Source organism: Phyllobates terribilis, unplaced genomic scaffold (assembly GCF_046119375.1).
Source record: "Phyllobates terribilis strain yellow unplaced genomic scaffold, ASM4611937v1 Scaffold_8__6_contigs__length_399053987, whole genome shotgun sequence".
Lineage (NCBI taxonomy): Eukaryota > Metazoa > Chordata > Amphibia > Anura > Dendrobatidae > Phyllobates > Phyllobates terribilis.
The window spans coordinates 155,144,944-155,167,378 of NW_027362768.1; the positions used below are offsets into that span (position 1 = coordinate 155,144,944).

At 47.6% G+C, this 22,435-nt stretch overlaps 1 protein-coding gene across 2 annotated transcripts in view; it reads right to left on the reverse strand.

Annotated features, from left to right (window-relative positions):
• The window catches only part of LOC141156944 (cytochrome P450 4B1-like), a 52,287-nt gene extending 31,658 nt beyond the window's left edge, over window positions 1–20,629 (reverse strand). Inside the window, exon 1 of one of the 2 annotated variants that reach the window (XM_073643531.1) lies at window positions 20,327–20,629. In XM_073643531.1, coding sequence (XP_073499632.1) covers window positions 20,327–20,545 — 219 coding nt within the window. In that variant the 5' untranslated portion in view covers window positions 20,546–20,629. The remainder of the gene's footprint in view (window positions 1–20,326) is intronic. The other variant, XM_073643530.1, reaches the window with a different exon arrangement.
• Window positions 20,630–22,435: the final 1,806 nt, after the last annotated feature.

Consider the following 22,435-nt stretch of genomic DNA (forward strand, 5'->3'; position numbering starts at 1 on the left):
TTTTTAAAGTTAATGTTCGTGACGCCACCTGTGGTATACGGCTATAAGGAGCAGCCACTGTGGAGCAGGTCTTCTGGAGCTGTTGGTGATGCAGCAGAGTTGGTTCAGCTCTCCACAGGTAGAGCTAAGCTCCAGGGCGGTGCTGTGATGGTTAATGATGCGGTAGCGGTTGTTGTGCAGTGTAGTGCAGGGGATGATGGCACAGCAATAATTCACAGAGACAGTGGGGTGCAGTCTTCAGGGTTTACTCACGATTATCACGTTGCTCCTGGTTACAACTGACAGATTATAACCACCCACGTCGTCCTGCGTTCACCAAGGGATGGGGTTCAGCAATCCCTCAGGTAATTCAAGAGCACTTAACGGGACCCCTTTCTGTGTGCCTTTCTCAGTCGTCTTCCTGCACTGGCTCTCACCCTCCTGCCCTGCGCCTCGCAAACAGTGTCCCAAGCCGGTAATCTCAGATCTTGGCGGGCAACCTGGAGTTCCCTGGATCCTGTGCGGCTACCTTTTTGGCGATTAATTGCGGCTGTGGCAACTACACCCTGAAAATGTAGAAGCCTCCGGTTTCTAGCTGAATATTGCAATTCCCACTAGTTAGGGGCCGGTCCCCTCTGCGGCTTGATCCCTCCATGTCCTGGTAGATTCTGGCGTACGGGTGGCCTCCAGCACTTCCTGTACCCCTAGGATACCCTCTTTCCTTCTGGAGCCTTCCTTCCTGCTCCTCTCCTCTCTTCAGTCTCACCTCCTGGGCCTCTCTCACTCAGGCCTGCTCCTGCTGAGCTCCTGTTCCTCACTGTCCTCCTCTGACTGAACCCTTTCTAGATGGTTCCATCCCCTTTTATACTACTCCTGAAGTGCTCCCCTGTACTTCTTCCTCCACCCACACCCACTACATGGTTCCGCTCTCCAGGGACTGTGCTCTCCCTTAGGAGCAATCTCGCCCTGCCCTCTGAAGTGGAGTGTAATGTACTGTATGTAAGTGGTTGGGTCCCGGGCAGTACTCCATCCTTACCTGAGAGTGAGATACCACACCTCTGGGTGAGATGCAGTACCCCTGTGGCAACTGAACCCTCAGGGGCACCATATAAGCCTCAAGAACTGTTATTAGAGTGTTTTCACATTACTTGTTTCTGATGGTTAACCTATTGTTTGTGGATAGCATCATAAGCTGTTAGAGACTGTTCTCACTTTGTTACTATTTTCTGTGGGTTCCATAACTTGCATATGCCCATTGTTTGCTGTTTGCATCATGAACATGCTACTTGTATCTGTGTGCTGCTTCAGACCTGTATCTACGCTACGGGTCCTGTGGCCTCTAATGTATCCTGTTTCTCTTGTTTGTCTGCTGTCCAGCATAGCCTGTTGTCTAAGTCCTTGCTGTTCCATGTGCCTTCCAGCCTGCTATACCAACACCTTGGATTCACGTGTCCACCTTGACGTGCAGCTTAGTGAATCCACCTCACTAGCTGAGCCAATCATTGCAATAAAAGACCTGTCGTTGTAGTGTTGAAAAACATCTCCTGGGACACTTTGGATAAATGGCCGTACCACTGGTTTCATGATCAAATCAATGCAATGCCAAGTTGGTAGTGTCCTTGGGATGAAGCCCCTCAGGAGTAGAACTAGTGTGACGTTCCCTTGTAAAGGCCTACTATGATCTCACTCCACTGCTCTCAAAGACTAGCATGGTGCAGAGTAAGACAGCAATGGAGGCTAAAATAGAAGTCCATCCTCTTCATCAATGGGTTCCGCTTTTGTCTCGGAAACAATGATAGTCTTCATTCCAGGTCACTAACAGCTTGGCGTTATGTAGCTTTAGTTGTGGAATCAGTGGTGTGGCCGTTTCTCCATTGTAACACAGGAGTCGTTTTCATCACAACAATGCCAGGCCTCATGTTGCTTATGCTACTATGAGCAGACTGTGTGGCTTAAACGTGCTGGCATGGCCGCAGCATCTCTCAACTTGTCTCCCATCGAGCACATCTGGGACATCATTGGTTGGGATTGCAAAGGGAGCTGCCAGCCGCAGATCTTGATGATTTGTGTGCCCAAGTGCATCCAGCATGGCAGAACATTCTTTAGACAACCATTAATATCACTGATTGATACCAATGTGTGTAAGTACGGGGACTTCTGCACATGGCGCTCATACTCCATACAGAATAAATTGAAAGGATTTTAAAATGTTGTTTCCATGTTGGGGAGTGTGGATACAATTGGTAGCAGGTACATAACTTGTTCATCTTTTTTCAACAGAGGTACATGCATAGTGGTTACACATGGTGACATTCTACTTCTGAGAATCATTTCAGTTATGCAGCACAGTAGACTTGAGTCCTCCATTCTTCCACCTACCTCTCCTTCTGCATAGTACGTGTGCCCCAGCCTTGCAGGACCTCCGGTTCCATACCACTGAAGTTGAGCTCACCTGACTGCTCTCTGCTCTGCTGTCGCACCTGAACGTCAAGACTTACCAACCGTATTCAAGATCCATCAGCTACATTTCAATACAATTGCTGGTTTGCTACCCACCTCTTATATTTATACCTTTTGTTTTGAGCTGTGGTACATCATTTTGATAGCGTCTTGCTACCTCTGTCTCCTTTTTACCTACACACATGGAACATGGCGCAGGGCGGTAGCAATGGACGAGGTACTCGTGCTTCACGCCCGAGCATGCTAAATGAAAATTGGGGTCCTGGCTGGGTGAGTGGACTTTAGCTATGATATCGATACATCCTTGCAGACCACATGGTGCTGTTGTTTTCAGTTGGCCAGGACCAGATGTTACAGAGTTCAGTGAGGGAGTCTATAGTACACTATCCTGGGAGCCTCCTCATCCCCAATAATGGCACTACAATCCAGCAAGCAAGAGTCCTATACTTTCACCCGCGGTTCTGCATACTTCTCCCCTTAAGGGAGTTTTCTATGCCAATATGGCTGCTACTTAGCTTTCCGATTTATTGAAGCCTCAGGACTACCACGTAGGCCATTTCCTCTCAATATCGCTTATCCCTTCTTTTCTGTCCTGTTACATGGCTGACAGACAACTCCATACCATCCCACTAGGCTTCCCTTGTAGGAGTTTTCTACCTCCCTTGGTTGTCTCCTTCTTGCCACAAAAGCACCCATTGCATACGGTTCCGCTGACTAGCTAGACCTGAGGTCTGCTTCTACTGCAGGCTCGTTCCTATATGACCTTCTATCAGGAAGTAGTCTCCTGTACTTCCATATAGCCCCTCCCATTCTGGGTTAGTCCCAGCTATTAACTCTAACTATCTCTGTCAACTACCTTTGGCTGGGCAGAATACTACTTCATTGGGAAGATATAGGAGAGGGAGAAGAGGGGGTCGAGTCCATGTGGGTAGAGATAGAGGGGGCAAAAAATAATAATAAAATATTACTGGGGGTCTGCTATAAGCCACCAAATATAACAGAGGAGAATGAGAATCTGCTATTAGGACAAATAGACAAAGTAGCAAAACATAATGAAGTGATTGTAATGGGGGATTTCAACTACCCGGATATTGACTGGGAAACAGAAACCTGTAGATCTCAGAAAGGAAAAAGGTTCTTGACAAATATTAAGGATAATTATCTCTCCCAACTAGTGCAGGAACCAACGAGAGGGAAGGCCGTGTTGGACTTAATATTGACTAATAGGCCTGATAGAATAACTGAGGTACAGATAGGGGGGCACCTAGGTAATAGCGATCATAATATTATCGACTTCAAAATGCCCTTCAGTAGGGTTATCAATAAGGGAACAACAAAAACATTAAACTTTAGGAGGGCGAAGTTTGATCAGCTGATAGAAAACCTTCAACTTATTGACTGGGACAAAGTTCTTAATCAAAGGAATACGAATAGTAAATGGGAAACCTTCAAAAGAATTCTGAATACTCAGTGCGAGAGGTATATACCGTATGGGAATAAAAGGGCCAGAAATAAGAGGAAACCAATATGGTTGAGCAAGAACGTAAAAGGGGCGTTAAATAGCAAAAAAGAGGCATTCAAGAGATTAAAACAGGAAAACAGTAAGGAGGCACTAATGTGTTACAAGGAAAAAACGAGAACCTGTAAAAAACAAATAAAAATAGCGAAGGAGGAAACAGAGAGACGTATTGCTAGGGAAAGTAGATCAAATCCCAAACTGTTCTTTACGTATATAAATAGTAAAAGGATTAAATTGGATAATATTGGAGCGATAAAAAGTGAGGAAGGCAAAATCATAGAGAAAGATGAGGATAAAGCTAATCTATTAAATAATTTTTTTTCGACAACTTTCACAAAGGAAATAGAACTAACAGGCGAAATGAGAAGTGACAAGCTTAATCCTCCACTAAGTATGACTAATCTAACCCAAGTTGAGGTACAGAAACGCCTCAGTAACATTAAAATAAACAAATCACCAGGACCTGATGGCATACACCCACGGGTACTAAGGGAACTAAGTAATGTGATAGACAGACCGTTATATCTTATATTTAAGGACTCTGTTGAGACTGGGTCTGTACCACTTGATTGGCGACAGGCGAATGTAGTGCCAATATTCAAAAAGGGAGCGAAAAGTGATGCCGGAAACTATCGGCCGGTGAGTCTGACGTCCGTTGTGGGCAAAATTTTTGAAAGCTTCATTAAAGAGGCAATTACGGAGCATCTTGATGCTAATAATCTTTTAATCCCGAACCAACATGGATTCATGAGGAATCGCTCCTGCCAAACAAACCTGATTGACTTCTACGAGGAGGTGAGCTCTCGAGTAGATCAGGGGGAACCAGTGGATGTCGTGTATCTCGACTTCTCAAAAGCGTTCGATAGCTTGCCACATAATAGGTTGGTATACAAAATGAGAATGATGGGGCTGGGGGAAAATGTCTGCAATTGGGTAGCTAACTGGCTAAAGGATAGAAGGCAGAGGGTGGTTATAAATGGAATATACTCAGATTGGGTAAGCGTCACTAGTGGGGTACCACAGGGATCTGTACTAGGCCCAATGTTATTTAATATCTTTATTAACGACATAGTCAACGGGATAAATAGTAAAATGTCAATATTTGCAGATGACACAAAGTTATGTAAAACAATTAATACAAAAGAGGACAGTGCAGACCTACAGAGGGATTTGGATAAGCTGGGTAGGTGGAGCATTAAATGGCAAATGAGGTTTAACGAGGAGAAATGTAAGGTCATACATATGGGAAGGAAAAATGGAAGTCACCAGTACTCACTGAATGGGAAATCATTGGGGAATTCAGAGATGGAGAAGGACTTGGGCATCTTGATTGATAGCAAACTAAATTGGAGTGCCCAAAGTCAGGCCGCTGCTGTAAGGGCAAACAGGGTAATGGGATGTATCAGAAGAGGTATAGCTGCAAAGGATGAGAACATTGTTCTTCCACTGTACAAAGCACTGGTCAGACCACACTTGGAATACTGTGCTCAGTTATGGGCCCCAATATATAGAAAGGATATAAATGAGCTTGAAAAGGTACAAAGGAGGGCAACAAAATTAATAAAGGGAATGGAGGGACTGCAATACCCAGAGAGGTTGGCAAAACTAGGACTATTCAGCCTGGAAAAGAGAAGGTTGAGGGGGGACATAATAAATGTGTACAAATATGTTAGGGGACAGTATAGAGATCTTGCCCGGGATTTGTTCAAAAGGAGGGATATTACGGTAACAAGAGGGCACTCACTAAGACTGGAAGAGAAAAGGTTTCAGCACCAGCATAGGAAGGGGTTCTTTACGGTAAGAGCAGTGAGAATATGGAATTCACTGAGTGAGGAGACGGTAATGTCGGATTCACTAAACCAGTTCAAGCGGGGACTGGATGCATTTCTAGATACCAGGCAGATTTCAGCATATACTTAAAAATAAAATAAAATAGTAGGTTGATACAGGGATTTATTCTGACTGCTGGTTTCAGAGTCGGGAGGGAATTTTTCCTCAGGTGAAGATTGGCTAAATCATTTGGGGTTTTTGCCCTCCTCTGGATCAACTTTAGCAATTACAGAACTAACAGGTCGAACTTGATGGACGCAAGTCTTTATTCGGCTTTACAAACTATGTTACTATTGCTAACAATACAAATTATCCCACATATAAACATGATAGTGCATTACATTAATAACATATCTTCAAGGGGGAACCTGGGCAACACCTCCACACTAGTGATGAGCAAGCACTAACATGCTCGGGTACTCGTTGCTCGGGTCGAGCAAATTGGAATACTCGGGTGCTCAACCCGAGCAACGAGCCCAATGTAAGTCTATGGGAAAGTCGAGCATTTTTCAGGCAGCTCCCGCCGGCGGTCTGCAGAGGGCCTAAAAATTGCTCAAATCGATGGGAACAGTGCTCAAATGACATGGGAACAGCATGGGGAAGACCCCTGGAAGCATTTCTGACTCCCAGATCACTGCTGTCAACAACGTTGTCAGAGTATTACGCCACTTTTACGGACTCACAATAAAACATACAAAAACGAAACCAAAATGGATTTTCCTGGGAAATATGTTAAGGAACATCCTTTCCAGAGTAATGACTTGTATATAAGGCAAAATAAATAACCAAAAACAAAAATACTCCTCCACAACTTGGGCTATGTTCACACGTAGCGTTTTTGATGCGTTTTTTGCACTTTTGAATTGCTTTCAACCAAGACAAATGCATTCACCAGGAAATGTCATTTTAACACCTTATCTGGCCATGTGGTGTGTGACACATGCATACAGTGCTGAAAAGACATGGGAACAGCATGTGGAAGACCTCTTGAAGCATCTTTGACTCCCAGGTCACTGCCTAAAAGTGTGCCCATCGTAAGTGATCCTTGGCGCATGCGAAGATGCCTCACGCCATGCACCTGTCGTTGCAGACTTGCAACAATCACCGTCCATGTCCTTGTCCCACTGCAGCGTTCAGTTGTTCCTACCCCATTCCTTGGAATGCAAGCACAAGTATGCAGGCAGCCACCCACCCACTCAAAGGCTGCAATACTATACTGCCAATTTTTTGACAGCTGCTTGCACTTGAAATGTGGCCTTTTAGGCTCATGGAGGCGGAAGCTTTTCACAACCTCATGCCAGCGGCGGCCGGGTGTCCATACTCGGTCCCCAACCGCCACTATATTTCCCGGTATCGCCTCCGCCTTCCACAAGCACGGGTCCCACAACATTACCCGTGCCCTCCCCAGTGCACTTACTGGGAAGGACCGCCTAACCACAAACACATGGACAGGTGAATGTGGCCAGGGACGGTACGGAGCCATTCCACAACTTTTTTTGCTGAGAGTTGTATTTAGCTCGGTGAAAGGACTGGCATAGAGGGAAACAGTATGTACCCTGCGTGTCATTTCTCCCAGGAAGTCCTGTAATTGAGCTTGTTGCAGAAGCAATGGAAGCCCGTCCAACATCAACTCGCACTTGTCGGTGGGGCTTTGACACACACACACACACACACACACACCTTTCTTTGCGCATTTAATTTCTTGAATACAGAGGTGGACAATGGCCTGATCTGTAATGCGTTTTGAGAAATAACATGCATAAGCATGGCCGATCCACATTAAAAAAGCAGCCATAGAGTGTCGGGGAACCTTCCCCCACACTTTTCTTAGCGAGGGCTGCTTTTCGGCAGGGTTGGACGGGCCCACCAGAGAACCGGAGACTCCTCCAGCGGGCCCTGGCTTCTCCTTCAGGAGAGTTCATAGTGTTCAGGTGTGGCCATGATGATGATAGAGGCCAACATCTTAGTTTTCTGTTACTTGGAATGCAAGTGCAAGTATGCAGCCAGCCACCTACCCACAGGACGCAACACTAAACTGCCAGATTTCTGGGCAGCTCTTTGCACTTGAAATATGGCCTTTTAAGCTCGTGGAGGCGGAAGCTTTTCACAACCTCATGTCGGCGGCGGCCGGATGTCCATCCTCGGTCCCCAGCCGCCACTGTATTTCCCGGTATCACCTCTTCCTTCCACAAGCATGGGTCCCACAGCATTACCCGTGCCCTCCCCAGTGCCCTCCCCGTGCCCTCCCTAACCACAAACACGTGGACAGGTGAATGTGGCCAGGGACAGTACGGAGCAAGTCCACAAGTTTTTTTGCTAAGAGTTGTATTTAGCTCGGTGAAAGGACTGGCATAGAGGGAAACCGTATCTACCCTGCGTGTCATTTCTCCCAGGAAGTCCTCTAAAGCTGCTTGCACTTGAAATGTGGCCTGAACATTACTGCTGGTGCTTTTCTGTGGGAATTTGCTTGCCTCCTACCAGCCTAGAATATTTCCAGCAAACTATGGTACGACGCCATGGTATTAGCACTGCCCCCAGTACCAGTAGAGAAGCCATCCCCAATTTCCTTCTCAGGAATTTTATTTGGTAGACTGAGTGGCTGCCCAAAATACATTTTCTCACAAAGGAGCTGAAGATAGAGTGGCAGTAGGTGCAAGTTTCTCCAGCCTGTTAGATATTAGAGGGTGATCGGCAGCACGTTGGATCAGTGGTTAGCACTGAAGCCTTGCAGCGCTGGGATCCTGGGTTCAAATCCCAGCAAGAACAACATCTGCAAGGACTTTGTAAGTTCTCCCCGTGTTTGCGTGTGTTTCCTCCTCAGTAAAAAAGCAGCCATAGAGTGTCCGGGAACCTTCCCACACACTTTTCATAGCCAGGACTGCTTCTCGGCAGGGTTGGACGGTCCCACCAGAGAATCCTCTGGTGTGCCTTGGCTTCTACCTCAGGAGAGTTCATGATAGCGCTAACTTTGCATCTGCTATGGGGCTCTTGTGCCAGTGAGAAAGGGTAGCCCTCAGAATCAAATCCTCTGGTGGGCACAATTTTTTTCAACTGAAACAGCTTCTCAGTAGGAGTTGTATTTCACCACAGCCATATTCTTTAGCTCGTTGAAAGGACTGGCATAGAGGGAAACCGTATCTACCACGGCTGTCATTTCTCCGTCACCAGGTTCCGCCCATTGTCACACACGACCATGCCTGGCTATATGTTCAGCGGTGTGAGCCACAGATCAGGCTGCTGTGTTACAGCTTTCAACAACTCTGCAGCGCTGGGCGGTTTGTCAATTAAGCATGTTATCTTCAGCACAGCCTGTTGCCGCTTGGCCAAGGCAGTGCTGAAGTGCTGTCAGCTTGTGGCTGATGTGGTCATTTCGGAGATGGAGGAGGAGGTGCATGAGCTGAACAATGTGATTACATTGAGGTTAAATTGGTGATGCTGTTTTTTATACTAAAGAAAGATCCTATTGTTTTGTTTTTTTTACGTTATTTTTTAAGACAAATGCATTCTCCGGGAAATGTCATTTTAACATTTTACAACCTTATCTGGCAATGTGGTGTGTGACACATCATCAGACACATCCTTTTTTATTTATAATGGAGGGACTCTGAAAGTCCTAAAGCCTATTTTTATAGGGATATCAGACGGCCCTTACTATTCTTAAAAGGCCAGCAGTCGGCCCTAGCTACTGTTAGAGAGCCATCAGCCGGCTATGCTTTGTTGTTCCCATTATTAACAAGTGGGTCTCCTATACTGTTATTGCGTATCCAGTGACTGCAAGGGCTGCCAAAAATTTGGACGCAACTCAATACCCCTTTGAAGAGACATAGAGGAGGGTCTCAGTAAAAAAAAATGTTCCCATTATAAAGGAGCGGGTCTCCTATAGTGGTAATGCCCATGCTGTGACTGCAAGGGCTGAAAAATTTGGGAAAAACCCCACTAAGAATTTAAAGACACACAGAGCAGGGCCACAGTAACAAGTACGACATGTTCCCATTAGAAAGGAGAGGGTCTGCTATACAGTTATAGGGTATGCAGTGAGTCCAACGGCTGACCAATTTTAGGAAAAACCCCACTAAGAATTTAAAGACATACAGAACAGGGCCACAGTAACGACAAATTCCCATTAGAAAGGAGAGTGTTGACCTATGCAGTGAATGCAAGGGCTGCCAAAAATTTGGAGGCACTTCAATGCCCCTTGGAAGAGACGTGGGGGAGGGCCTCATAAAAAAATGTTCCCATTAGAAAGGAGCGGGCCTCCTATACTTGTAATGCCCATGCACTAAGTGCATGGGCTGACAAACATTTACCCCTGGGGGGTATACATGAACATACTGTATAAAAAATTTTTTTTTACGGGCATCATAAACACCCTTTAAAAAAATTATGTGAGTGTTGCATCACGGACCACGGTCACCCTGGTGATATGGTGGTGGAGGATGAGGAGAAGGAGGAGGACAAGAGCAAATAGACAAAATCAGGAAGCGTATACCCATGTGTGGGTGTGAAAAGGTGCATGAGAATACACCTCCCAAGAAAATACACTGGATTTGAGTTTATGTTACGCTGCTATCATTCGGTGGTGTTGAGAAGTTTGGCCCAATCCAGCACTTGTTCATTTTTATAAGAGTCAGCCTGTCAGCATTTTCAGTTGACAGGCGGATGCGCTTATCAGTTATAATTCCACCAGCAGCACTAAAAACCAACTGTGATAAAACGCTGGCGGCAGGCCAGGCCAGGACCTCCAAGGCATAGAGAGACAGTTCATTCCACGTATCCTGCTTGGATACCCAATAATTATAAGGCACAGAGGAATCACAGAGGACGTTGGTACGGTCAGCAAGGTACTCCCTCAGAATCTTCCCAAATTTTGCACTCCTTGTGAGAGTACCCCGCGCCTCAGGGCCTGTGCGATGGGAGGGTTTGAGAAAACTCTCCCAGAACTTTGACAGTGTTCCCTTGCCTCTGCTGGATTGAAGTTGTGTCTCTCTCGCCTGTACTCCTTGGTTGTTCAACGAAGTGTGCCCTCTGCTGCCAGCGTTTTTAGATGGGAATTTTTTTTAATAGTTCCGCAACAAGGGCCTTCTGGTACTGCCCCATTTTTGTAGACCTGTCCGCCTCAGGAATAAGAGATATAAAGTTCTCCTCGTAGTGTGGGTCTAGAAGTGTCACCAACCAGTAATGACTGTCACCCAAAATTTTGAGAATGCAAGGGTCATGGTTAAGGCAGCGTAACAAACTCAGCCATGCGTGCCAGACTACTAACAGGCAAGACTTCCGTGTCCTCACTAAGAGGATGACTGACCATGCTCTCCTCCTCCTTCTCCTCTCTGTCCTCTGGCCATCCACGCTGAACAGACGGTATGACAGCTGTGCAGGTAGTACCGTCTATAGTGCATGAAACTAGCTCCTGTTCTTCCTCCTCCTCTTCCTCATTGTCACCCAATCCACGTTGGGATGAGATGAGGCTTGGCTGTGTGTAATCACCCTGTATGGTTCCTTGCTCCATCTCATCGTGCTCCGCCTTCAATGCATCCTCTTTGATTGTGAGCAGAGAGCGTTTCAGAAGACAGAGAAGCGGAATGGTGACGCTAATTATGGCGTCATCTCCGCTCACCATCTTGGTGGAGTCCTCAAAGTTTTGGAGGATGGTACATATGTCTGACCTCCATGTCCACTCTTGAGGTCTTAAATGTGGAGTCTGAACTGAATACCGACGGCCTTGTTGATGCTGGTACTCAACAACTGCCCTCTTCTGCTCACAAAGCCTTCCCAACATCTGCAGTGTAGAGTTCCAACGTGTGGGGACATCACACACCAGTCTGTGAGCCGGAAGCTGCAAACGCTGCTGAAACACTGCAAGGGCGGCGGAGGCTGTATCTAACATTCTAAAATGGGCACACAGGCGGCGTACTTTAACAAGCAGATCCGGCTGCTCCGGGTAGGATTTGAGAAATCACTGAACCACGAGGTTAAGCACATGGGCCAGGCATGGTACGTGTGTGAGCTCGCCTCGCCTCAGAGCCGCCACAAGGTTCCGGCCATTGTCACACACGACCATGCCTGGCTGTTGGTTCCGCGGTGTGAGCCACAGATCTGCCTGCTCTTTCAGAGCTGTCCACAACTCTTCAGCATTGTGCGGTTTTTTACTTAAGCATATTAGCTTCAGCACAGCCAGTTGCCGCTTGGCCAAGGCAGTGCTGTAGTGCTTCCAGCTTGTGACTGATGTGGTCATTTCGGAGATGGAGGCTGAAGAGGAGGTGGAGGCTGAGGTGCAGGAGCTGTAGACTGTGGGGGCAACCCTGATTGACCTAGGGCCTGCAATCCTTGGCGTCGGGAGGACGTGTTCAGTCCCAAGGTCCGACTGGGTCCCGGCTTCCACTATGTTAATCCAGTATGCCATCAGCGAGATGTACCGTCCTTGCCCACAAGCACTTGTCCACGTGTCCGTGGTTAGCTGGACTTTACTGGTAACTGCATTGTTGAGAGCATGGCTAATGTTTTGGGACACATGCTAGTGTGATGCGGGGACGGCACACCGGGAGAAATAGTGGAGACTGGGGACGGCCGCCGCCATCAGGTTGCGGAATGCTTCCGTCTCCACGAGCCTAAAAGGCAACATTTCGAGCGCAAGCAGTCGTGAAATGTGAGAATTTAGTAGTGTGGCCTGTGGGGCGTTGGCTGCATATTTGCGCTTGCGTTCCAAGGACTGGGGTATGGACAACTGAACGCTGCGCTGGGACAAGGACATGGATGTGCTTCCCGATGCTGCTACTTGAGAGTGTGCAACGACAGGTGCAGGGCAGGAGGCGTCTTCGCATGCACCATGGAGAGGGGATTGGCTTGCATGCACAACAGCGAAAGAAGCAATGGTGCCACCCGCAGACACTGTTCCTGGACCCTGGGGTTCGGCCCACAAAGTCGGGTGCTTTTCTGCCATGTGCCTGATCATGCTGGTGGTGGTCAGGCTGGTCGTTTTGCCACCCCTGTTGATACTGGCCTGGGAAGTGATGCAAATGGCCTTTTTGGGGTTATCGGCAGAGTCTTCAAAAAACAACTAGACTCGGGAAGACCTAACAGTTGTACTGGCAACTTCCTTCGTGTAGGTGTTACGGGGAATGGTTCCCTGCCTTCTGTCTGCGGCCACCACACTGCTTCTTCCTGCCTGTTGGGGTTCTCTGCCTCCCTCCCTCTGTGTGCTGCTGTCCTCGCTCTGCATGTCCTCCTGCCAGGTTGAGTCAGTTACTATATCATCCACCACCTCGTCTTCCACTTCCGCACCCTGGTCCTCCTTCTGACTTTCTGGCAATTGTGTCTCATCATCGTCCACCTCTTGTGACACTTTCCCACCGTCGCCTTCATGTGACCGTGACTTCTCAAATATTTGGGCATCGCTACACGCGATCTCCTCTTGCCCCACTTCAAGTCGACCGGGCCAGAGGTCAGAATCTATAAATGGAAAAGTGAACAGCTCTTCAGAGTGTCCAAATGTGGGATCAGTTGTCTCTGGGTACTCGGCATGGTGGGAGGAAGAAGGATCAGGGTGAGGAATATCCGGTCCAGACTCACGGCTACTGAGACTTGACCTTGTGGAAGACAGGGTGGTGGTGGTGGTGGCTAAGTGACTGGGAGCATTATCCGCTATCCAACTAACAACCTTTTGACACTGCTCTGGGTTCAATAGTGGTGTGCTGCAGTCCCCTAGAAATTGGGACAGGAAGGTCAGGCGAGAAGATGTGGGTGTTTGTTGTGGCACAATTTCGGCTTGCCCATGGCCTTGTCCTCGGCCTCTGCATGCACCATTACAATCACGTCCAGTTTCCCGTCCATTGCCACGTGCCTTCCCAATTTTAAATGGAGGACAGTATCTTCCACGCTCACTACAAATGACTGAGTTTGGAGCGAACTTATATGTGATCCATGTGATAGAGAAAACAGAGTTTTAAATACCTGGCCTAGGTAAGTAGTTTGAACAGCAAACTGCGGTGAATTGCTTCAATGACACACTAAAGGAAACTCTTAATGGAGGCCAGAAATGGCAGTATTTTCTGACAACGTATATGTGATCCGTTTGACGGAGAAAACACAGTTTTAAATAGCTGGATTTCTAACGCTCTAATATGGAAATGACCTGGCTGTATACTGCAGTGCCAATAAGCAAATGGCGCAGAAAAAATGGTGTTCTCTGGATTGCTTTTTAAGCAAATAATAAGGATTAAGATCCAAAGAAAAGTATTCCTGGCTCCTGAGACCTGGGCCTTTGTATAGAAATATCTAACAGCAGCAGAAGGCAGAATTGGAATGTAGCCTCTTGTGCTATATGCACTGCAGTCTGCTATATACCCTGCCTGCCTGATATCTCTGCAGATGGCTTAATCCTCAGAAGGACTGTTTGTTAAGATGGATATGTGTAATGTATAGTTTTTCTCCCTACACTACCTAATACACGATCAAATCTCTCCCTGACACAGCAGCATCACCTTTCCCTGCACTGTCTGATCTGGAGTGACTGTGACGAGCATGGCAGCGCCAGGTCTGATATAGACCTGATGACGCTGTACGGCCAGCCAATCACTGTAATGCCCACAACTAACATGGCTACGGCATTATAGTGCATGGCAGGCAATCCCTGCATGTTCATTGGCTCTCTAAAGAGCGCCAAACATGCAGGGAGGGAACCCAAGTTCCCGCCCGAGCAACCCGGAAATACTCGGCGAGCGCCGAGCATCTCGAGCAGTGAGATGCTCGGACGAGCACCGAGCATGCTCGCTCATCACTACTCCACACCCTTACATTTCCCCCTTTTTTAACAATGCCCATGCGGAATCTGCAAAACACCAAAACGACTCCACCAGCACAAGCCATATACACTGACGAGCAAAAGAGTAACAATTTTTTTAACTTTTGACTTTCAGGCTCCATATCTCTCCAAGCACTACTGCTTGGAATGTGAGACTACCATCATTTTATAGAAAATCATCTTTGCTATCTCATACATAAATTTGACTTGCAACTATTTAGCATATGATTAGTTATGGAAATTCTTGTAATGTCACTGCATTGTTACTGTTTTGCTCCTAAAAATCAAAATTTAAATTTTTATTATTTCGTTAGTACTGACCCAAAAGCACAAGAAGAGTCAGCTCCAAAATGCTCAAAACCATAGAAGTCCACTGACCATTAAAAGAATCACTGCATTGTTACTATGCTGCTTTTGGTGGTGGAAAAAATGCTGGATTAGCTCCCACAGTCCCCAGACCTCAACCCAATCGAACAATTGTTGGTAATGTTGAAGAAAAAGCTGTACCCAAGTGAGTCGACCAGTATGCACCAACTTTGGAAACGTGTAGAAGAGACCTGGGATCGGATTTCGGTTGAGACATGCTTGAATCTGATCGAGAGCATGCCCAGAAGGATTCAGGCATTGTTGAAAGGCAAAGATAGATTTACAAAAATCTAAACAAAAATTGTAACAAAATAATAAAAATTAAAATTTAGATTCTTAGGAGCAAAACAGTAACAATGCAGTGACATGACACAAATCTGAAGGATTAATCCGATGCTAAGTAGCTGCAATTCAAAATTATATATGAGATAGCCAAGATGATTGTCTATAAAATGATGGTAGTCTCATGTTCAAACCTGTAGTGGATGGTGAGATATGAAGCCTGAAAGTCAAAAGTTAAAACATTGTTACCCTTTTGCTCATCAGTGTAATACAATTTAAAACTTGACTCTCTGGATCATCTCCTCCTTGTAAAGCAGAGTCAACCTGGTCCTTTTCAGTTAATATCCCAGAACCACAGCAAACCAAGTCCTTTAATCCGGGACCAGTCCATCAGATTTATATGGCACTTTCTGGCCCTGGAACAAAAATAACATCACAGTCCATTCGCTTAATGGCAGTTTGTAGGACAAAGGCATAGTCCATTAGTCCATCAAAAGTCCTTAAGACAGGGGCTCAGTCCATAAAGTGCAGCATTAGTCCTGGCTATGGCTCAGTCCATAACTGAGGATGTATGACCCTCCAGCTGCTTTAGCACCTTTTAATCCAGAAGAAAAATGCGCAACAGGCACAACAAAAAATTTAAACACCTTGCTGTCCTCGACTGTCAGAGTAGAAACTGTCCATTCCGGATTCGTGGACCATAGCTCCGCTGGATTCGTACTAATTAGGAGTCTAGAACTACTCCTGGCATTGGGGTGGAACGAGCACAACATTAGCTCCTCCAGCTTCTGGCTCATATTGGGCGCCTTCCTTCAGGCCTTTCTTAGGCCCATGTTTTCTCAGCCCCTCCTCCCTCACGTACATGGCAGAATGAGCACCTTGGGCTATGTATAAGGCAGCTGGGTTAGCCACCGGTATCAGCAGTCTTGGGGGCACCCCACTTGCTGCTCCCAGCTCCTCAACTGGGCTATGGAAGCTTGATTTACCCTCTTCAAGGGCCTCTTCCGAATGTACCCCTGGGCACGGGGACACTAGGACCCCAATAGTGGGAGCCTCCCCTACCTCTATATGAGGCTTTACCTCCTGAAGCTTTTACTGTCTGTCAGGCTCCATTCTCACTCGGGAGACGGCCACCGCAAACAACCCCTAGGCCCCTCCTCCTTCAGGAACCTCACCCACTCCCCAGGTTGTAAGCTGTGCATTGAAGATCTTAAATAGTCCATTTTGACGGGCGATGTTTAAAGTAGATGAAATGCCAAGTATATGCTTCCTCAAGGAATTCGTACCCTCGCTCTTTATTGAAGGACAGGACCATCCCTCGCATCATTTACTGAACAAACTGATTGCCTTCAGGTACATCAATCCAGGCCTTCACCCACTTCTGTCTCTTCTTCTTTTCCTCCACTACTGCTGTGATCCACAGAGTAATTGCTGTGATCCTTGCCTTTGTACGTTTGGAGGCAGGTGTGGATAGTGGTGGAGAATCTACCAATATTTTTGCCTGTAAAGCCACTAGCTGCTTCACCTTTCTGTGGGCTTCAAACCAGGCTTGATGGTAGCTCCTCCAGCGGCACCAATGTTTTACCAGCTAGGCGGGCAATCAGGCCCTCCATGGTGTTGACGCGCCCCCAGGGCTATGGGGTACTCGGCAGCCGGGCCTCTGGTTGCCGGGGGATATCACGGTGGCTGGCCCGGTCCGTGACCCAGGGCGGTCAGTAAAAGGGGGGATAGATATGGGAAATTTGGACAGTTCGTGACGCCACCTGTGGATTGCCGCTAGAGGGAGCCACCGCTGTGGAGCAGTCCTCTGGAGCTGGTGCTACGGCAGCAGGGATGTTGTGGCTCTCCACAGGTAGAGCTTGCTCCAGGGCAGCGTGGGGGTGTAATGGATGGTGGTGCAGGGGAGAGACGGCAGGACGGTCCCGAAGGAAAGACGGACACTCACACGTTGGTAAGCTTCAGTACCTTTACTGGTGATGCTGCAGGCACGGTCCAGGGTACTCCAGGTAAAGGGCGCACTTTTGGACTCTCCCCAGTGAGCGGATATAGGGCCTCCTGATCCGTTGCTTTCTTCTCTAAGCTTCTGACCTTCCTGGAGCTAGGCCTAGCTTGGTTACTGTCTCTCTTAGCACCTGCTGACCTGGTGGTAGGGCCTTCTCTTTGGAGATCACTCTCCCTGGATGCTGGGACCTTCGTGACTCCTGGCCCTGGTACTGTAGTCAGCGTTTGGTGAACCTGGGACCTGTAGTCCTCCAGGGGTTCCAGTGGTTCCTACTGGGTATAAGGAGTCCCTGTAGGCACGGACCCGGTGTCCGGTATATATATCGGGGTGAGCCTGGCATGCTCCTCTGCCCCATCACCACTTCTTCCTTCTCCTCTCTGCCTTTGGCCCACTCAAGGCCCTCACTAGGCTTTCACACATGCTGCAGCCAGCTCGCTGCCTCTTCACTGCTCTCTGAGGGTCAGCACGCTCTCTGCTCAACTCTGAGCTGTGTTCCTCTCTGTCTCTGAACACTGACTTCACTGAGCTGCCTGCCTTCACCCTCCTTATATATATCTCTAATGGGCTCCCTCTGCTGGTCTGAGATGGTAGGGTGGAGGTGTGTGAATGTGTGAGGGCCTCTTGTGGAGAAGTCCATCCATGCACCCCTCTGGGTTCTGTGGCACCAGTGCGTAGCAGGGCGCCACAGTGTCACTTTTCAACTATCACTCCACCTGGTCCATCTACTGACGCAAGTGACTGGGTCCTTCTCCAACACCCAATGGCACACTGGATGTGAGGCCTACCTCCATCTTTTCCTTGGAGTCATCCGGATTTCCGGCATCTGTAACGCACACCGTCCCCGCTATGGTCACTATCAGGCACCAGGGGAATACAGGCACCTTCTGGACTTCCCCTATCATCACTGAGGTAAGGGAAATGTACTTGCTTGGCGTTGAATCTGTGATCAGCAAATTGCTCCTACACCAAAAAGACAAACTGGATTTACCAGTTTTGCAAGAGCTCAAAACAAAGGGGTCTACTTGGGATGAGTACATAGGTGTCAATCCCAACACCCCACCCTGGTCAGTCTGAGCTTCAAAGGTAAACAGATAGTCATTATAACCAAGCTTAATATTTCCTAATTACTGTATGGAGGGAGTAGCTAGAGACAAAGGATATTTGAAATGCAAGGCCCTGACCCCTAAATTAGCCCACCGTCCAGTCCAGCAATTTTTTAAATCATCCTATCCAGGCCGTCCTGGAAGCCCAAGCCCATGGCCAGGCATATAAAAGGTGGGCTACAGAATAGAAAGGTGTTCACATGTGGGGGTCGGCCAATGCTGGCTGTCATCCATAATTCATTTTCTCAGTGGTTAGCAATGTTGGAATGCAGTGCTGGGGTCTTGGGTTCAAATCCCATCGAGGACAACATCTGCAAGGAGTTTGTATGTTCTCCCTGTCTTTAGTGAGTTTCCTCCGGGTTCTCTGATTTCCTCCCACACTACAAAGACATGCAGATAGGGAATTTAGATTGTGAGCCCCAATGGGGATTGTGATAATGATGTAAGTAAGCATAATAAAAATAATAGCAGCCTTTTAACCCCTTAATGACACATGACACCCGGTTCTGCGTGGGCTCCGGCAGTGAGACCGCACTGAACCGGGCACATGTCAGCTGATTATTACAGCTGACATGTGCCCGCAACAGCCGCGGGTGGAATCGCGATCCACCCGCGGCTGTAAACTAGTTAAATGCCGCTGTCAATCTCTGACAGCGGCATTTAACAGCGCTGCGCCGGAAGCGCGTCACTTACCCCGCCAATCAGTGACCCCATCACATGATCGCGGGTCACCGATGGGTCGGCATGACAACCCGGGGTCTGCAGCAGACACCAGTGGTTGTCATGAAAAGATTGCTATGAGCGCCACCTAGTGGTCGGCGCTCATAGTACAGGAGCATTTCTGCTACATACAGGTGATCTGCTGAGCATCTGTATGTAGCAGAGGCGATCGGACAGTTGCTGCTTCTAGTCTCCTATGGAGACTATAGAAGCAAGCAAAAAGTTTTAAAAAATATGTTTTTAAAAATATAAAAAAAAAAATAAAAGTTTAAATCACCCCCCTTTCACCCCATTCAAAATAAAATGCTAAAAAATAAATCCCACATACACATTTGATATCGCCGCGTTCAGAATCGCGCGATCCATCAATATAAAAAAAAGAATTCATCCGATCGGTAAACGGCGAAAAGAGAAAACAATTCCAAATGCCAGAATTACGTTTTTTTGGTCGCTGCAACACTGCAATAACGGGCGATCAAAACATCATATCTACCCCAAAATGGTATCAATAAAAACGTCAGCCCGGTGCGCAAAAACTAAGCCCTCACCTGGCCCCAGATCCAGAAAAAAGGAGACGCTACGGGTCTCAGGAAAAAGGCGCCATTTATTTATTTTTTTTAGCAAACTTTGGATTTTTTTTTTCACCACTTAAATAAAAAAGAACCTATACATGTTTGGTATCTACAAATTCGTAAAGACCTGGAGAATAGGAATGGCAGGTCAGTTTTAGCATTCAGTGAACGTGGTAAAAAAAAAAGTCATCTATGGTACTGCATTTTTTTTGCAATTTCACCGCACTTGGAATTTTTTTCCCATTTTCCAGTACACAATATGGTAAAACTAGTAATGGCGTTTAAAAGTACAACTCACCCCGCAAAAAAATAAGCCCTCACATGGCCATATTGACCAAAAAATAAAAACGCTATGGCTCTGGGAACAAAGGGAGCAAAAAAACGAAAATGCAAAAATGGAAAATGCTCCGGTCTTAAGGTCTGATTACAGTTATAACACAAGGTTTAGTAAGAACTGCACCCATGATTAGCATGGCACACTTTAAATAGGCCAGCATATTCATTCAGGAAGCGAAAACTTAAAGGCTGCACCTGTCAGGGGAACATTAGAAATGATTTTTGTATCTGTTGTGAAAATTTCCACTTAATGAGAAGAAACAGAGACTGAAAAATTAAAATGCAAACCCTATGAGAAAGTTGTGTCAATGAACAATAGGGTTTATCGCCTTTTTTGGAAAGAAATAGAACGCCTCTTACCTTGTGAGCGATGCCATACAGCCAGTGACGTTTAGGACCTGGAAAAGCACTGAACGCTCTCTCCAGCTTCTTCTGTGTCAGGAAGACATCGGAGACCTTGTAGACCAGGTAGAGGACACTCAGGTAGGCTGCCCAGTGCAGGAGCTCAGCGAGGCTCAGGCAGGAGAGTCCCGGCAGCGTGGGAGAAGCCATGTCTGGACTTGGCTCTGTGCTATACATCCAGGAACATATATATGGATGACAGGAGGAGCCACAGTCTCACATATCAAAAGTGTAATGAATAGAGGAGGAGAGTGTTACCTGGGGAAGGTGTGTGCACCGGCTCATACACAGACATGCCAGGGATCAGTGCACGAGGGAAACCGGATTGTGCAAAGTGAGAAGGAAGGCAGCCATAATGTTATTATGTATTAGAGCTATTTCTCTGCAGGGGGCTTCGGAGCTTCCTATTAGAAAAACAATGCACTGACCACTATAATAATATGCTAAGAAATTAACCAGCACAGGATTCAGAGCTTATTAAAAAAAATTGCCGAAGATAGTGTTCAAGGGTGGACATCAGTTTTAAGGGAAAGGAGTGATCAGATTCCCACTGCACGAACCAGGAGCAGCAAGAGTCAGACACCGGCTGCACGACGGCATCTTATACTCTGAAATGCTGCCGTTTCAAAGTAAAAATAGTCTGATAAGCCGGCTGGGGACTGTACGTATTGGCTGAAAAGTCCAATGTAATCCCAGACCGGCTTCTCCCAGCCCCGATCCATATGATTAACAGGTCTCTCCCTATATACATAACTGTAGAGAAAGACATGGACACACCGATCTAAAGCCGCGAGGCAAAGTTTAACATTCTGATCACACAGTATGAAACCCGATGCCACGTCTTAGAGGTGACGCGCCCCCTGGGCCATATTCTTTTAGGGGGAATATCCGGAGCCGGATCAGATGGGGGTTGTAGTCTTCCGAGTGGCTGTGACCCGGTCCGTGCCCAGGGTGTCAAACTGAGTTGTATGTGGCAGTCCTACAGATGTTACTAAGTTCTTAATGTCGACTACGCCACCCGTTGTGTTGCGGTCACTATGGCCGCCGCTGCAGCAGGGTCCGCTGAGGCTGATGGTGCAGGTGCAGCTTGTGATGATATAACCCCCAACGGGTGGGGTATAGCCTCAGGGGGATCAGGTGCAGAGGATGGGGGTTGTGGTGATGCAGTGTAGACGGCAATCAGAGACAGAGTCGGGTTATGCAGTTTAGGATGTTTACTCACTGCTGATGTTCCGGTCACTCCAGCTTCGAGTGACCTCCCGAGCCGTGCTGCGTCCACCAGGTTCTGGATCCAGCCAACCCCCAAATAAGTCTGGAGCGTGACCCTGAGCTCTCCTTCTGTCCTTTCCTCTGGCCGTCCCCACTAGAGATCCACCCAGGTCCAGCTCCCTCGGGCCTTCTGTTGGGAGACCCTTGGCCTTGGGTTCCCTGACCCTCCACGTGGTGTGCCTTCGTGGTGATGTGGTGGGTGGCCGTGGCAAACGCTGCCCACGGCCTCCGGTCTCTGGCTGGGGTGTGTTTTGCCCCCACCAGCTTGGGTTCCGGTACCCTGTGCCGACTCTTCACCCGGGGATTTAAGTTGGGTTCTTGGAGTCCTTTTCTTCTGTTTCCCCCTCTGGGTCTCTCTTTCTCCTCTCTCACTCTGGGTCTCTCTTCTCCTCCGCTCGCTGACTTTCTCTCTGCAACTGACCCTGTTCTTAGTTGGTGCCCACCTTATATACACCCTCTATGTGTGAGCTCAGGTGACCAGCACCCAATGAGCTCCTATCTTTACCCAGGCTGCTCCCCCTATCTGCCCCTACACTACTTGGGATGTTCCACCCCCCTCCCACTCCAGCCAGGAACAGACTCGGTTGTACCTGCACATTTCTAAGTGGGAGTACCGTCGGTCTGCTCCTCGGAAATGGGATGTGTGTAGTGCATGCAGCCTACCGAGCTCAGATCCACACTCCATCCTTACCCGGGAGTGGGATATCACACCTCTGGGTTGAGGTGCAATACCCCTGTAGCAGCCGAATCCTCAGGGTGCTACATTCCCCCCTGGTAAATCACAGCACGTCCTCGGGC